The 14,971-nt window shown below is 42.6% G+C and overlaps 1 protein-coding gene across 3 annotated transcripts in view; it reads right to left on the bottom strand.

Annotated features, from left to right (window-relative positions):
- Window positions 1–5,725: 5,725 nt before the first annotated feature.
- cep44 (centrosomal protein 44) overlaps window positions 5,726–14,971 on the bottom strand; it is a 15,057-nt gene continuing 5,811 nt past the window's right edge. For 2 of the 3 annotated variants that reach the window (XM_036000170.1, XM_031295402.2), the window contains 6 exons: window positions 13,133–13,336; window positions 11,013–11,141; window positions 10,769–10,867; window positions 7,504–7,575; window positions 6,768–6,805; window positions 5,726–6,230 (listed from right to left, as the gene is read on the bottom strand). In XM_036000170.1, coding sequence (XP_035856063.1) covers window positions 6,170–6,230; window positions 6,768–6,805; window positions 7,504–7,575; window positions 10,769–10,867; window positions 11,013–11,141; window positions 13,133–13,336 — 603 coding nt within the window. In that variant the 3' untranslated portion in view covers window positions 5,726–6,169. The remainder of the gene's footprint in view (window positions 6,231–6,767; window positions 6,806–7,503; window positions 7,576–10,768; window positions 10,868–11,012; window positions 11,142–13,132; window positions 13,337–14,971) is intronic. The other variant, XM_031295404.2, reaches the window with a different exon arrangement.

The following is a 14,971-nucleotide window of genomic DNA, read 5'->3' as shown; positions in this document are numbered from 1 at the left end:
TCTCCCGCGCTAGTGATATTTTTTTGTAACATCTTTATTTAAAAAAAAACGGATACAAATGTAACTAAAGGATCTTTGCTAGTGTTAAACAATTCAGATACTAGTTATTTCTAAAATAAAATCTCCACCTCCTAAACAGAAAAAACAGAAAAATAAAAATGAAATGACGAGTTGAAGTATCGAAATAGTAGACCTACAATAAAGTACATGAAAAGATATTAAAGCTAATAAAATAATACAAATAAAATTCAAATAAGCAGAGCAAGGGGCTAGAACAAAAAGTTCTGTATCACATCAGGACCAAAATCCAATGCTCCAAACCCCCCACCCAGTCACTACAGTATGTTACATTAACAGACTTATTATCCCTGCTCATATTGCTCATGTATTTACTGTGAACGTTTGCACATCGCTGATCAATATTTTTGCACTGTTACAGTACTTTGCTTTATTGTTTATCCCCTTTAAAATGTTTATTGCATGCACCAAACATAACCAAGGCAAAATCCTTGCAAGTGAAAACTTGCTTTGGCAATAAATCTTATTCTGAGCACCTAGAACAATAGTGTTCTTTTTTTTTTTTATATAGATACTTTTTTGGGCTTTTCCGCCTATATTTGATAGGACAGCTAGGTGAGAAAGGGGGAAGACATGCAGGAAATCATCACAGGTCAGATTCGAACCCTGGACCTCTACGTCGAGGAATAAACCTCTCAGTATATGTGCGCCTGCTCTACCCACTGAACCAACCCGGCCACGAACAATAGTGTTCAACATCAGCAAAACCAAGGATTCATTTTAGGAAAAAGGAGGCGAAGACACACACCCCTGTCTACATCAACGAACAGTTGTAGATTGGGAGTCAGCATCACAGAGAACCTGACATGGTCATCTCACATCTCCACCGGTTAAGAAAGCTAAAAAATGGCTCTATTTCTATTAACATAACAAACTGGCATGCAATGTGCATGGCCCAGAACAGCAGGGCTCTGCAGCGCGGTGATTAAAACCGCCCAGAACATCATTGGTATTGGCGAGCATCAGTGATATCGGTGAGGTGCCTGCGCAGAGCCCAAAGGATACTGGGCGTACGCACACTTGGCCCAGTTGCCTTGAACCGTGCCCGAGTATGATTGTCCCCCCTCCCAACTCCCCCGCTGGCCTGCACTCAGACTGCAAAAAGACATTCTGGGCCAGAGCACGCTTATGTCAATACTTTGTGGGACTCGCCGACTACAATTCCCGTTCATCTGTAAGATAAGAACCAGACCCGGGCACGTTTAGCGATCACACTGATGTGTACCGTGCCCGAGTCCAACCTAACTATGCCCTGGCTCGCCTCTTTCAAGCATGCCTGCACGGTTTAGCAGACGCAATCTCACTAGTCAAACGAACCACACTTTGGGTTGGGTAAAACGTGCTTGAGCATGGCTTAACTGGGTGTTAAGTAAGTGAGTGACGCCCTAAAAGACCATGCCCACCCAGCAACAGCCTGTTCAACCTGCTGCCGTAGGGCAAGTGACACAAAATATCTGCTGTCATAACCACCAGACTTAAGAGCAGCTTCTTTCCTAAGGCTGTGATACTCTACAAGTCAGTTCAATTCAATTCAATTCAATTGTATTTATAATATCAAATCATAACAAGAGTTATCTCGAGACACTTTACAGATAGAGTAGGTCTAGACCACACTCTAATTTACAAAAACCCAAAAATTCCAGTAATTCCTACAAGAGCAAGCATTTAGTGTGACAGTGGCGAGGAAAAATTACCTTTTAAGGAGAAACCTTGAGTGGTGAGTAAAACTTCATTTTAGGGAGAAACCTGGGACAAACCCAGGCTCTTGGTGGGCGGTTGTCTGCCGGTGTCGGTTGGGGCTATGATGAACAGTGGCAATTATAGTCACAATAAAGATAATGGAACTATGTTTGGAACTAGTAGTTGTTGTAGTAGTTTATGGTATAGCAGGGCACTGCAGGACGTAGCAGGACACAACATGACGTAGCAGGGCACTGCGTGGTGTAGCAGGGCATAGCAGGGTGTAGCAGGGCACTGCAAGGGCATAGCAGGGTGTAGCAGGGTGCCTAGCAGGACCACGGCGAGAGCTGCAACGATGATTTAGTTGCCACTCTAATCCAGGGAAAACTGCGGGGCAAGAAAACATACGGGCTCCGGGGAACAAGCTCCCCAGAGCTAGGTTAGTAACAAGCATTTGCCCACAAATGAAAAGAGAGAGGACAGAGGAGCTCTGTGTGTCAAAAGAAAGTCCCCCAGGAGGTCTAAAACTATAACAGCATAGCCAAGAGCTGCAGAGAAGCAGAGATAGGGAGGGGGCGCGGCGAGACTGTGGCTACACACCCTCCCCCGCCGGTCTAGGTGGACGCTACAACTCCTCACTCCCTAACTATAAGCTTTATCAAAGAGGAGAGTTTTAAGTTTACTCTTAAATGTGGTGACGGTGTCTGCCCCCCGGACCCAGACTGGGAGCTGGTTCCACAGGAGAGGAGCCTGATAGCTGAAGGCTCTGGCTCCCATTGTACTTTTAGAGACTCTAGGAACCACAAGTAACTGCATTCTGGGAGCGCAGTGCTCTAGTGGGACAATAAGGTACTATGAGCTCTTCAAGATATGATGGTGCTCGACCATCATATCTCTACAGAAGCACTGAAAGACAAGGTGGGAAAACAATTTTTTCAGTTTAAGTCGAACTATGAATTCACTCCCTTTGTAGTTCGATGACTTCAATCACATGCCTAAGCAAGCTGCTGAGTTTGCTTACTGAGTTAGTTAGACTACATATGAGACAACTTTCTTTTTAGCATGTTTGTAGAAATTCGCTATTTGTGCTGTGTTACGGTAGCAGATGAGAGTAGACTGAAATATGGGTTCTCTCTGTTTATGCCTGTTTAGTCTACATGCACGTTTCATTTACAGGATTGTTCCAGTGCCACTGGATGTCCCTCATTTTCAGCTGGATGTCCCTTACCTTCCGCTTTCTTTGTGTTGGCATTCTAAACTCCGGTTGATTTTAATTATCTCTGCAACAGGATTACCCATCTGAAAATGATGACACCTTAAAATATTACCTAAACAGACCTGTGGAAGGCAGCAATGTGCCTCAAGGCATCTAGTCTGCCAGGATAGGGTACCGTTACATAGCACAAATAGCGAATTGCTACAAACATGCTAAAACGAAAGTTGTCTGATGTGCAGTCTAACTGTTTATTTTAGTAAGCAAATTATTGAAAAACTCAGCAGGTTGCTCAGGCAACCAGCATATTTTTTCTTTCTTCTGGCGGAACACAATAATATTCACGTGAATTACATCATTGGACTACACGCCAGTGAATATGAGATAGCCATGTGCTCTAGCCTAAAAGGGAAAACCTTTTGTTCATGCTACATTTGGCTGAACATTTAGTTCCCTTTGTATCATGTACTATCATATACTAAGCACGGCTTTCTCGCCCTCAAAACAGCCTAATTAAGAAGTAAAAGTTTACGTACAAGATGGTATCTCCTACGTAGGAAATACTATTCATGGCCAAAACCTAAATTTAAGTTGTACGTAGGAGATCTATCTATCTAGTACATACGACTCTAACTTAGGTTTTGGCCAAGAATGCCCGAAAAACGTGTTTTTTTTCACCTTGCCTTTCAGGGCTTGCGTACAACTCATCCTTCCTACTCCACCATAAAAAATAGTTTTGTCCTGTTTTTCTTTTGTGTAGTGATGGAAACAGGTAAGTGTCCAAAACAGACCAGGACGAGAAGCCAATTACAAAATATATATAGTTTATTCACAAAATCTGCATGAGATAAAAACACTAAAAGGAGGAGGCCAATAGCGCCAGAGTGAAGCTACACAGTAGCAACTTTAAGGGAGTGCAATGAGCTAGGCACTAAAACAATCAGCAAAAATGCACAGGAATAATTTAAAGGCTATTAATATACTTTAGGACCCAATACACACAGTAAGAGATAAATGAGCTCCAATAGGACAAAATACCACTGCACACTTTAAAACCCACATTAAATGTACACTACATGCAGGGTATAATGGGAGATTTAACTCCGCAATCAACACTAGGCTATACTATCAGGCAATGAGGGGTCTCTTAAGCCAGAGATCTTTAACAGGCGGTCCAGGACCCCTAGGGGGTCATTAGAGATGCTGCAGGGGGGGCACTAAATTCTTGTTTAATAGTTAAAATATATATACACGTTATTGTAAGCCCAGTTTAATATGCAACTCAATTCTATATAGTAAGGGGTCCCTGCTCCGTCTCTTTTTCAGCTTAGCGCTCCTTGGCCTAAAAAACGTTGAAGACCCCTGTCTTAAGATATATGTAGCATATAACCAAGTCAAGAATTGCACTACACCCGATAATAATAATCTATAAATAAAAGAACGAAAACAAATTTTACAAAGAAATGCCTGTGACTTGAACCAAACTCTTAATGTGGGAAAAATAGAGACAGTCAATATTGCACTTGAAGATAGTCCTTTAATAGTTTAGATTTAACCCAGACCAGTGTCACGTTTAATGTTTTGATCCACATTAAATAATAATCCCCACTCAAAGTCTGCACTTTTCAGCTAAGCAGCTGACTGAAGACTTCCTACAGCGTGCCTATACGACCCTTCTCCTGCTACTGCAGTATTCTGCACTTGCAAGACAAAATGTTTGGCTTCCACGCATGTACACCCCGCTGCACGTACTTATTCTGTGGACCGGTAGGAGGGAGGGAGGGAGAGAGAGAGAGAGAGAGAGAACAAATTACAGGGTGTCCCTAAATGTACTGGATCTCCCACCAAGCATTTTGATGGTGCAACTGCCAGCCCCAATCTGCTCTACCCAAGCCCTGCAGGGGATATAGCCTGACAGTTAGTTACAGTCCCTAATTCACATCTCTGTTACACCCGTGTCTCTATTTGCTGCATCTTCGATGAGGTTGCTTTGTTAACAGGTGACTACAAAGGTGCTCTTTGTAGTTTAGTTGGCTTCAGTTCATAATAGGGGTGTAAGAAAAAATCAACACTTGAGTATCACAATATTTTATTTTGCAATACTGTATAGATTTTCAAAAAGACAATCGATTTTTTTAATTAAAAAAAAATAATAAAAAGAATATTCATGTAAGACAGTGGTTCACATTTATGTTGTGTTTAAACCCCCTACCGCTAGATGGCTATGCTGAAACACACCACTAGTGTCATTACCTAACAGTGCCTGACTTTTTGCTAGAAGCTAACAATGTAGCTATGGCTGAACTTTGGCCTAATTTAGCATATAAAATTTAGCTCACTAAGAACCTGTGAACCACAATCCCAAACTGGCAGTTTGATTTTCTGTGTACTGAATTGTTTACCTAAAGTAAACTTCTTTGACTTTTATGAACATCATGTCATTTTTTAAATATTAGTTTTCCTAAATTATACTTTAAAAAAGTCCCAATGTATCGCCTTACGCACAGTATCGAAATATATTGCAATATATTGAATCGTGACCCATGTATTGTGATACGTATCGTATTGCCAGATTCTTGCCAATACACAGCACTAGTTCATAAGTTTGGAAATATCCACAGTGTAGACCACATTGGCTTCTGATGTGCTGACTGTGTGAAAGGTTTAAAAAAAAAAGTGAACTCAGTGTTGAGAAATGAGTGTTACCAATTAAAAAAAAAAAAAAGTTAAATGAAAAAACAATTCAAACAAGCACCTGCAGTTTTACGAATAGAGCATTTATTTGTAAGGAGAAATCATCTACTCATCTCTCATCAGCTGAGGTCTTCAAACTGGACATTCATTTTCATTGTGACAGTTTTTCTTTAAAAGTTAAAAGCATATACAGGAGTTTCTCATCTAAAGTAGCTTGTGATTAGGTACATAATGGCATTAATTTAATCTGGCTCAACGGATGTACAGTGCTGGGATACAGCCTGACGTGATGGATGTCCATCCCCCGCCGCTATCTCTGCTATCTGTTTTGCAAGGCCACCGTCACTCAGCGCCGCCCAGGAGGGTCGGGATTGGTTTAGAGAAATACAAACGAGATAGGTCCGGCAATGCGAGACTGGGTTTAAAAAGGTACATTAACAATGCCAAGATAGAAAAGTGCACCAAAATTGTGGTGTAATATTACATACTGTAATTTAACATTATTTATTTACAGTGTGCTGCGGAGGATTCAGTGTTCTTCAGCAGACTGGAGGTGCTCTTCAGCCTACACATTTCAGACATACACAAACACAAAAATCATAAAATGAATTTTGTCCCAATGGTGTTCTATCTGACAAGAGCAAAACAATACTGTATTATTACTGTATATGGCAGCTACACCAACACCTTCTCTATAAAATCAAAAATAAATTCAGAGGATTAAAGTTTGGAAGGCCAAGTGTCTGCTGCTATTATCAAGCTGGGCTGGATGTAGTAATTATCCCTATGTGAAAGGAATCAGAGCTTAAGCAGAGCTAACTTTTATAGTTTTGTTGGAGGGTCGAAACAGTCTGACACCGAAACAGATAACAAAGGTAAGCCAGATTTGGCGCTAGAAGCGTGTGCACCTTTAACCTGTCAAAACAGAAATTGGGAAAACTGAAACACAACAAAGTTAAGCACACAAAGTCATAATAAATCTGGGAGCAGAACGATCTCACAACCATGATGTGGTAAATTCTGAACTCCTTTTCAGTGGCCGTTTCTGAGGTCTGTAGGAAAGAGTATATTTGATATTGAAAAACTATAATTAAGAGCTTACATGTTGGTGATCCTCTCTAGCCTGTCCTTGAGGTCCTCCTGGATAAAGAAACAGGACAGACAAGAAAATATAGTTCTTGCTCTTGCTGAAGAAAGAATTACTGTAGCCTGAAAGCAGACATGCATGTAGATGGCTAGCTAGTTTGTTTGTTCAGTCAAATTATGTATGAGCAAATAGTACACATTGTCATCCAGTCAGGACATTTGAGACATGCTTGCTTTCTGTTTGGAAATCTGTTTGCTAATGCCACCAGCTAACATTATTATAATTAATTCAGTTCTCTTCTGGCACACATAGAAAACTAGAAGCGCATTTGTAAAAAAAGAACTGATATAATATTTAATAATAAGTCATTATCTTGCGGTCATGAGAAGACAATATAACGCTGAAAATAACACTTTACAGTATAATGCAACTCAGTACAACACCAAAATCTACAACCTCAACTACTTAGTTTCTACAGTCTCATCAGAAAATAAACAAGCTTTTTGTGATTTTTTTGGAAATGGAGGGAACTGGATGGTGCCCACGCCTTGTAAGACGGTCCTATTTAAATGCATGGTCAGGGGAAACAATGCCCCGAGATGTTCCCAACACAGCACAATAAGAACATGAAAGAAATAATACAACCAAAAGGTGATGTCACTTGCAAAATGATGATCCTAATCATTGAAAAGCTGGAAAAGGTTAGATGTGTTTATCCATAGTGGCAGCAAGGCGAGTTTGTCTGTCTCACCTTGGAAGCATCAGACTTGGAGCTGGAGGAACAGGAGGAGGCAGATAATGGACATGGAGGCGGGACACTTAACTAAGATAGAAAGGTGACAAAGCAAAGGGGAACGGTCATTTTAAAAATGTGCTTAGTCAAGGATTAAATCTTAAAACTGGCTTAGTGCTAACTTCAAGCTAATCCATTTTTAATGCTCAATGGTGTTTCAAGCCCCCAACGTCGACTTCAAGGCACGTCTATTCACATGCTCACCTTACTGTCACTGCAACCTGGACTAAGGGCGTTTTCACACCTGAAAGTCCGAACCAAGGTTCATGTTTTTTGTATACATTTGATCAGGTAAGTTTTGGTTTCACACTGCAGTTATGCAAGCGCACTAAAGATCTATACGTGACAAAACTACGTCCTGCCGTCATCACATACGTGGGCTCTCTGGCGTCCTCAGATACTTATAATTGATTGGTTTGTAGACGGGCTTCCCTGTCCAATCGTATCCTCTCTCTGTGTCGGAGTTTTTTCAACTGACTGCTGCTCTCCCCTACTGCCGTGGCTCTTTTTGTTTTGTTGTGATGTTGAGAAGCAAGACACGGGAACTTTCTTTCTGGAGCATTTATTCAGAGACAAACGGAAACCTACACTGTATGTTTACTACCACTTAACAAATAAACTGCTGATGTATTCTCAGCTCTGATAGCAGACAGCTGTCTGCTCTGAGCGCATTCACCATCACACACTCATGTAGCCTACACAATAAGCACCGAGCTATTCCTTAAAAGGAGCTTCCCCGGTCTTGTAACACAAGGAGAGCCTGCCAGAGCTTCTTTTATTTGGTCCGAAAGTCCGAACCATCCAAAAAATGCTTTCACACTATAAACGAACCGGACTAGTTTAGTCCGGACCGAGACCACCTCTTTTTGTCGGACCAAAATTTGGTCTTTTGATCCGGACCGTGGTCCAGGGGAGGTTTCACACCTGTAATTTTGGTTCGGATCAAACTGAAAAGTCCGAAAGTCCAGACCAAAGGAGGTAGGTGTGAAAACACCCTAAGTTAAGTGTTTTAGGGTTGTACCTGAATCAGTTTTTTTTTTATTCCTGATTTGGCTGTTTTCAATTCGACTATTCGTTCTTTTATATGTTTTCATATAGACTATCAGGCACTCAGGAAATCCACTGGCATGAGTTTCACTGATGATTTCGACCACATTAACATGGTCAAATGTGGTCCGCCAGTTTCGTGATGAACTGAAAATATTTGTGCACCTCTCAACGGGTGGCAGTCTACGCAGGTCAGGGGCGGCTGCTCGGTGTGAGAGGATCCCCACGTCTCTCTGCATTTCCTCTGTGATGGTGCGCCGTGATCTCTTATACTGAGGAATTTCCACTCCTGCTCCATTGTCAAACAGCACTGAATAGAGCCCTACAGAGAGTGGTTTCTTTCAGCTGAACGTACAATAGGCTATTTACACCAGGCGCTGGGAGAAAAAGGATCCAAACCAGCTGGTCCATGTTGAGGTCGGGCAGAAGGTACCGGATACACCAGGCCAGCACTGAGAGGCTCAGGAGGAGCTTCTACCCTCAGGCCACTGGGATCCTAAATGAGGACCCTACCTGCCCCCCACCTCCCCCAATCATACACATACATGTGTTAGTATTCCGGCCAGACCTTCCTCCACAGCGCTGCGGAGGAAGGTCTGGCTTGTTCACACAGCATTCTGGGATGGGAGAAAAACTCCAGTGCTCTGGTTTATTGGCATTTCTATAAACCAGTCACAATCATCTTGGGCGGTGCTAAGCGCCAGACAGAGCCACTGTGCCTCTGCTAAATAGCCTCGGGAAGGAACTTGTTTTGGTGGAACATATGAATTCGTCACATACAATTGACAGCACAATGTAGTGAAATTCAATTACTGCATTTTAACCCATCCTAAGTATTAGGAGCATTTGACAGCTATACATAGAGCATCTGGGGAGCAACTTGGGGTTCAGTGTCTTGCTCAGGGACACTTTGACATGTCGCCGGAGGAGCCTGGGATCCAACCCCGCCAATGTGAGCAACACATTGTGAGATCTTAGGGCACGGAGGTAGGGTAGAGACCGAGTAGTAGAGAGGGAGTGACAGGCTGAGGCTGGGAATCAAAGGAAGGATGGCAAATACGGTTTTAACATGAAATAAAAAATAAAAGGCTTATACTATCATTAATGATATACAGGAGCTCAGCTGGGAGCTTAAAGCTAAATTAATGGTCGCCACGGTGTCCCGCAGCTGTGGTTTCCAGCGCAAAGGATCCGCAAGCTGTCGTGGTGTGTGACACCTCTGAATTTTTGTAACTAGGTGCCCACTGCGCACGCTGCACTTTCAATTCAAGGCGGTCGGCTGGGAAGAGCAGGTTCGTCTCTACGAACATCTGTATGATTCTGCACGTACAGACCACAGGGAGTCAAACAGCCTTAAATATATGTGGTCAGAGAGAGACACCACACTGGGTAAAGAAGAAACATTTTGCTGGAGTGTAGAAAAACATGAGAGATCGTTTAGTCAAAGCTAAAAACCGGCCTTGTGGAATCGTGTTCTTAAAGCGTAACTCTCGCCAAAATGCAACCTAGGGTCTTTTTGTGAATGTACCCGAGTAAACCTTCGTTTAAAAGCATAATTAGGACGGAATCGCCACTTTTAAGATTTACCGCATTCTCGTTTTGGGTCAAATGGCCTTTTGAATGGGAGTGCTAGGGGCACTACAAAAAATCGGCATCAAAATCACTATTTTTAAAACACTAAGAAGGCTCGACACAACATGAGACTTTGCTCCAAGTATCACCAGGGGCTCTACACATGAACTCCAGCACACTTTAGCAGTTGTTGTTTACGCTATCAGCCATCTTGTCATTCAAAAAGTGTCGATCACCGAATGCGAATGAACGGACTCCATGGAGGAAATGTCATTTCTATATGAGGCTCCTTTTTCAACTACAAGGTCAATATTGTGTTTTACTAACGACAAAACAACGAACTATCTGTGCATTTATATGGAACTAATCTTTAGGATCTTTCCATCTTTACTCTCGTCCTCCCCCCCAAATCGTTCAGCCCTATTATAGTATACAGTGCTCTTGCTTTGATTAGCAATTTGTTACAACCCCGCAATTGTCATGTGGAGATGCCTGTAATTGGATCAACACAATAACAGGCAGAAACTGACTAAAAAAATAAGACATTCAGTGAATCCATTCTACATGATGAAATTGAAATTAACTTTTACAGCCAGAACACTACCTGTATATTGCTCAGATCTTGTTTAGTTTCCAATAACAGGACTCTGCTCATCAGATTTTCCCAGCTCTCTCTGGATATAGTGATGACTTGTCCTTCATTCTGGAATAGAACATGATAAATAGAAAAGGTATCTGCAACTGTAATGTTTTATTAAATTATCTTTGCCGTCTGTCCAACAAAAAAAACAATATAAAATACATGAAACAAGATGATAAAGATGTAGCGTAAAGAATGACTGATCCACCTTGTCTGTGTTTCTCGGTTTGTCAAGTTCCTCCAGGCGTTTCTCCAGGATACTAAGCCTGTCTAGCCCAGACAGAAGACCCCCGAGTTGAGCTTCCAGTGCTGAGAGCCTTCCCTCCACCTCTGATGACTGAAAGAGAGACAGTAACATTACATTTTAAATTGGCATGTGATCAAACTCTGCTGGAAAGATCTGGGGTGGATCCAGTGGTCCTCAAAACTTCAGGCCTTTAAGCCCAGTTCAGACCAAAGATTCTCGACGAGGCGATACCATTTTAGAACGTAGCAGAGAAAAGTTGCAGCGGTCTGAACCGGCCCGTCTCGTCTCAAACCAGCTGAAGTTGTTGCTGCGACTCAGCTGGTCGAGTCTCCAGAGGCTGCTTTTAGAACGTAAGAGACGTCAGCTGTTTCAACAGCCAATAGAGAAGTCATCTTGTCAAGTCAGCTACAATAAAATTATTCATATCTATTTTATTTCTGTTACAAACTGGTAACGGCGGCTCAACGTGCGCCTGCAAGCATGTACGGTGGAGCGAGCTGGAGAGTGACTGAAGAGAGGGAGCGCCTCGGACAAAGCCGTGAATCAGAGAAATAAAACGTGTTTTCACCGATTCATCACTAGAAATGGAACTGTAGCAGGCATCTCACTATCACTAACATTCACATTCATATTTAGACGCAACAAATAACCAAAAAGCTGCTAGTCGTAAGTTAGGACCATAGACATATATAAACTGGACCAACAGATCCCGTTGCTCTGGACGGAGACCAGTGAAGGATATTAGAAGCACTTTTCCGGTGAGCGCTGAGCGTTACTGCGCAGCCTCCAACTGAGAGAGACAACGTAGATGTGACGTGAGCAACCTGTCTGACCCCCAATTTCCACCGGCTGCGGAACGGCTGTGGAACGGCGGCGGAGTCATTAGGTTTCCATTAAAGTCAATGTGTGTATTTCCACTGACTGCAGAACGGCTGCGTTCCTACTCCGGCGGTCCGCAGCCCTCCGGAGCAGATACGCAGAGCTTCTATTTTTGCCGGATGCCGGAATTCAGCACACGGCAGATAGTGCGGGACAGGAAGTCGAGCACAGAAACAAAATAAACATCCGGTTAATTTTCAAAATAAAATACACCGTGTTCACGACGGATCATATTTCCCTGCACTACACCTTGAAAACACAGCACAGAGTTGTTTCCCCTCTACTCCTCTGGATGGAAACTAACTGTTGTTGGTTTTGTGGTTCTATTCTACGTGAATTTGCGAGATCTTGTGGGTCCTCGTGATTACAGCTGTCAGTCATGACCGCAGCCGTGCCGCAACAAATCCGGACCTAGTGGGTACTGACGGACGGCAGAGCACGCAGCCGCCGGTCCGCAGACGTTCTGCATTCAGTGGAAATCCGGAGTTAAAGTTGGAAGTCTTCTGGTAAAGAGAAATCTCAATCATTCCCAATCTTGCAGAGACGGAGAGCGTAGGTATATGTAAGGAGATAAGACTAATTATTGCTAACTAAAATGCTAGTTAACATTAGTAATTAAACTTAAACAGCTAATGTAAGTTGAAACTGCCTGCGAGCTTCTCCTGTACTGTACGGTAATTCCTCTACTGTGCGACAGTAAGTCGCTTGGTTATGACACAATCGTTAGCCTATTTTTACAAAAACGTCTGCTACGGAGCCATAACGTGAGATACAAGGTAATGGAGCCTTTTATACATTGTCGTGTTTCTTCAGAAATAAACAATGGACAAATAAAGTCTTTGAACGCTTCAGATGAAAAGTTATTCGCTGTCAAAGTGACATCAAAATGAATGGCAGTCAATGGAATGCTAACGTGGGGTGAGTGCTTGTTAGCATCAAAATGACGCCATAGGATCTACGGGTTGTTGACATACGCTTACCCCCTTGGTTAAGACGGAAGTACAAAGAGTCGTTGCCATGGAGATGATACACCGTCTCGCTTTGGTGTGAACGTTGCAAGTAGATGCAAGTTTCAACTCGTCTCCTTGCAAATCTTTTGTCTGAATTGGCCTTTAAAAGTTTCAGTACGGAACTCAAACCCCTTTCCTAAAGTCCATCACAAGCTTTCGCTTAATCTTTATACTGGTTTGGTAAATGCTTACGTAAAGACTGTTATCCTTGTCCTCCTCCCGTCCTACCAGCTCTTTGATTCCATTTGCAGGAGAATTGGAGGAGTGAACTTCATTATGAGAGGTATAGGTTTCATAATGGGGGGAGAATGCTTCCGCCTGGGGGTAGTTTGTGGAGTTTGTGTGAGAAGTGGAGCAATTTTCTGCGTGACTCACAACAAATGGCCTCTCGGACACCTGAAACACATAAAAACACAATGGCATTCAACTACGCACATTTCTAATCATTCACCTGTCTGACTCATCACACCTTTTTGTAAATAGCACCCCCCCTACCCGCTAACAGTCATTTACCGCTTGACATCCTTGTTAACACTCCTGTGTATTTCAGTGACATTAAGGTAGGTTTAATGTGCCTGTGACCATGTGCCATCTTTTCAATGCAAGTAACTGCCTTTAAAGGACAATTCCAGCGCAAAACTAATCTAGGGGTTAATAACAGATGTGTACCCACTCTGTCGCTCTCTGGAACATGTTTTCATGCTAATCGAATGTGTTTGTAGCTTGAAACAAGCTAGTGCAGACCGCTGATTAGCTTATAACGCTAGTATTCGGGGCACAGGGAAAGTAAAAACAAATCGTTATTTATACCACTAAAAAGGCTCAAAACATCACCACACTTCAACGGTGGCATAATGAGGGTCCCTAAATGTTAACCGAAGCATTGAGAACTTTGTAAGTGTACAGACAGTTTATTAAAAAGACAGATTATAAAGACAGTTGCGTTCTCGTATACAGGCGGCCGCCGTCTTGGGAGCTACTGTCAGTATGTGATTTTACATTGCTACATGATGTGTTACACAACAGCGTTGGTGTCTAGTGTGTGAGCAGATCCGTACCGTCAATCAACATTGCAAAATGATTTTTTAAATTGTGTAGTACAGAATATGCACAATGGTCCGTTTATATATGGGTGTACTCCTGCTGTGGTCCTTTAAAGTGGCTATTTGTAACTTTCAGTTTGTGTTGATTCTAGCGACTGCTTTGGACAAAAGCGGTAGTGTTTTTACCACACCTGCTGTCATAAAGGTCTTTTCTTCACGGTGCTGTATTGCCCACTCTAGATTACTGAGTTACAGCGCATTTCATCAAACCCAAGGATGCGTTACATAAGTACAGAGGGACAAGGGAAAAGAAAATAGTAGGCCAACACAAACACGGACTAAAAGGAAAACGTCCGCACTAAATGGAAGGGGGGCGTAATTTAATGTTCTCAACACGTTGCGCATTGTAAAGTTATTTTATGAATGAAACAGACATATTGCATACCTGAGGGCCAATTCGGGGGTGTTTTTTAAATAATTTACAATCCCGTAATTGTCTCAATCTGTTGAAAGTCCGACAGAGACTGACTCGCGATTTCGCCCGTCGTCTTTCACTTTCCCTTTCAGCTTTCAGTTGTTCTTTGTTTCATTGCCTTCTTTCCTGTGATGGCCCTGCCCCAGTATCAGCCATAACTACAGCAGATAACTTCTAAAATAAAAGTAAAATACAATTAAAGCGATGGATGGGCCCTCGCGCCTCTGCGCGTGTTGGGGTTACTGGTGGACGCCACTCCTTGCGACCGTGCATTTGCGTGGCACTCAGACATCGCAAATCGTCACCAATGAAAAGGGAACTCCCCGCTGAGTTCAACGATACCTCACACAAGACTCTACGTCATACATTTCATTAGCTGTCAAAAGGGACGTAGCTAAATTATAGGGGGCGGGTCAAACCATCACCAATTAAAAAGGTGCTCTCTTCTGAGTTCAGTGATACCTCACACAAGACTCTACCTTAGATGGGTCAGCATTTATGAAAGGGGGTGTG

The sequence above is a fragment of the Sander lucioperca genome, chromosome 4 (assembly GCF_008315115.2).
Source record: "Sander lucioperca isolate FBNREF2018 chromosome 4, SLUC_FBN_1.2, whole genome shotgun sequence".
Taxonomy (NCBI): Eukaryota; Metazoa; Chordata; class Actinopteri; order Perciformes; family Percidae; genus Sander; species Sander lucioperca.
Note: the sequence above shows the minus strand (reverse complement) of the source record. Positions and strands in the feature narration are given on the sequence as shown.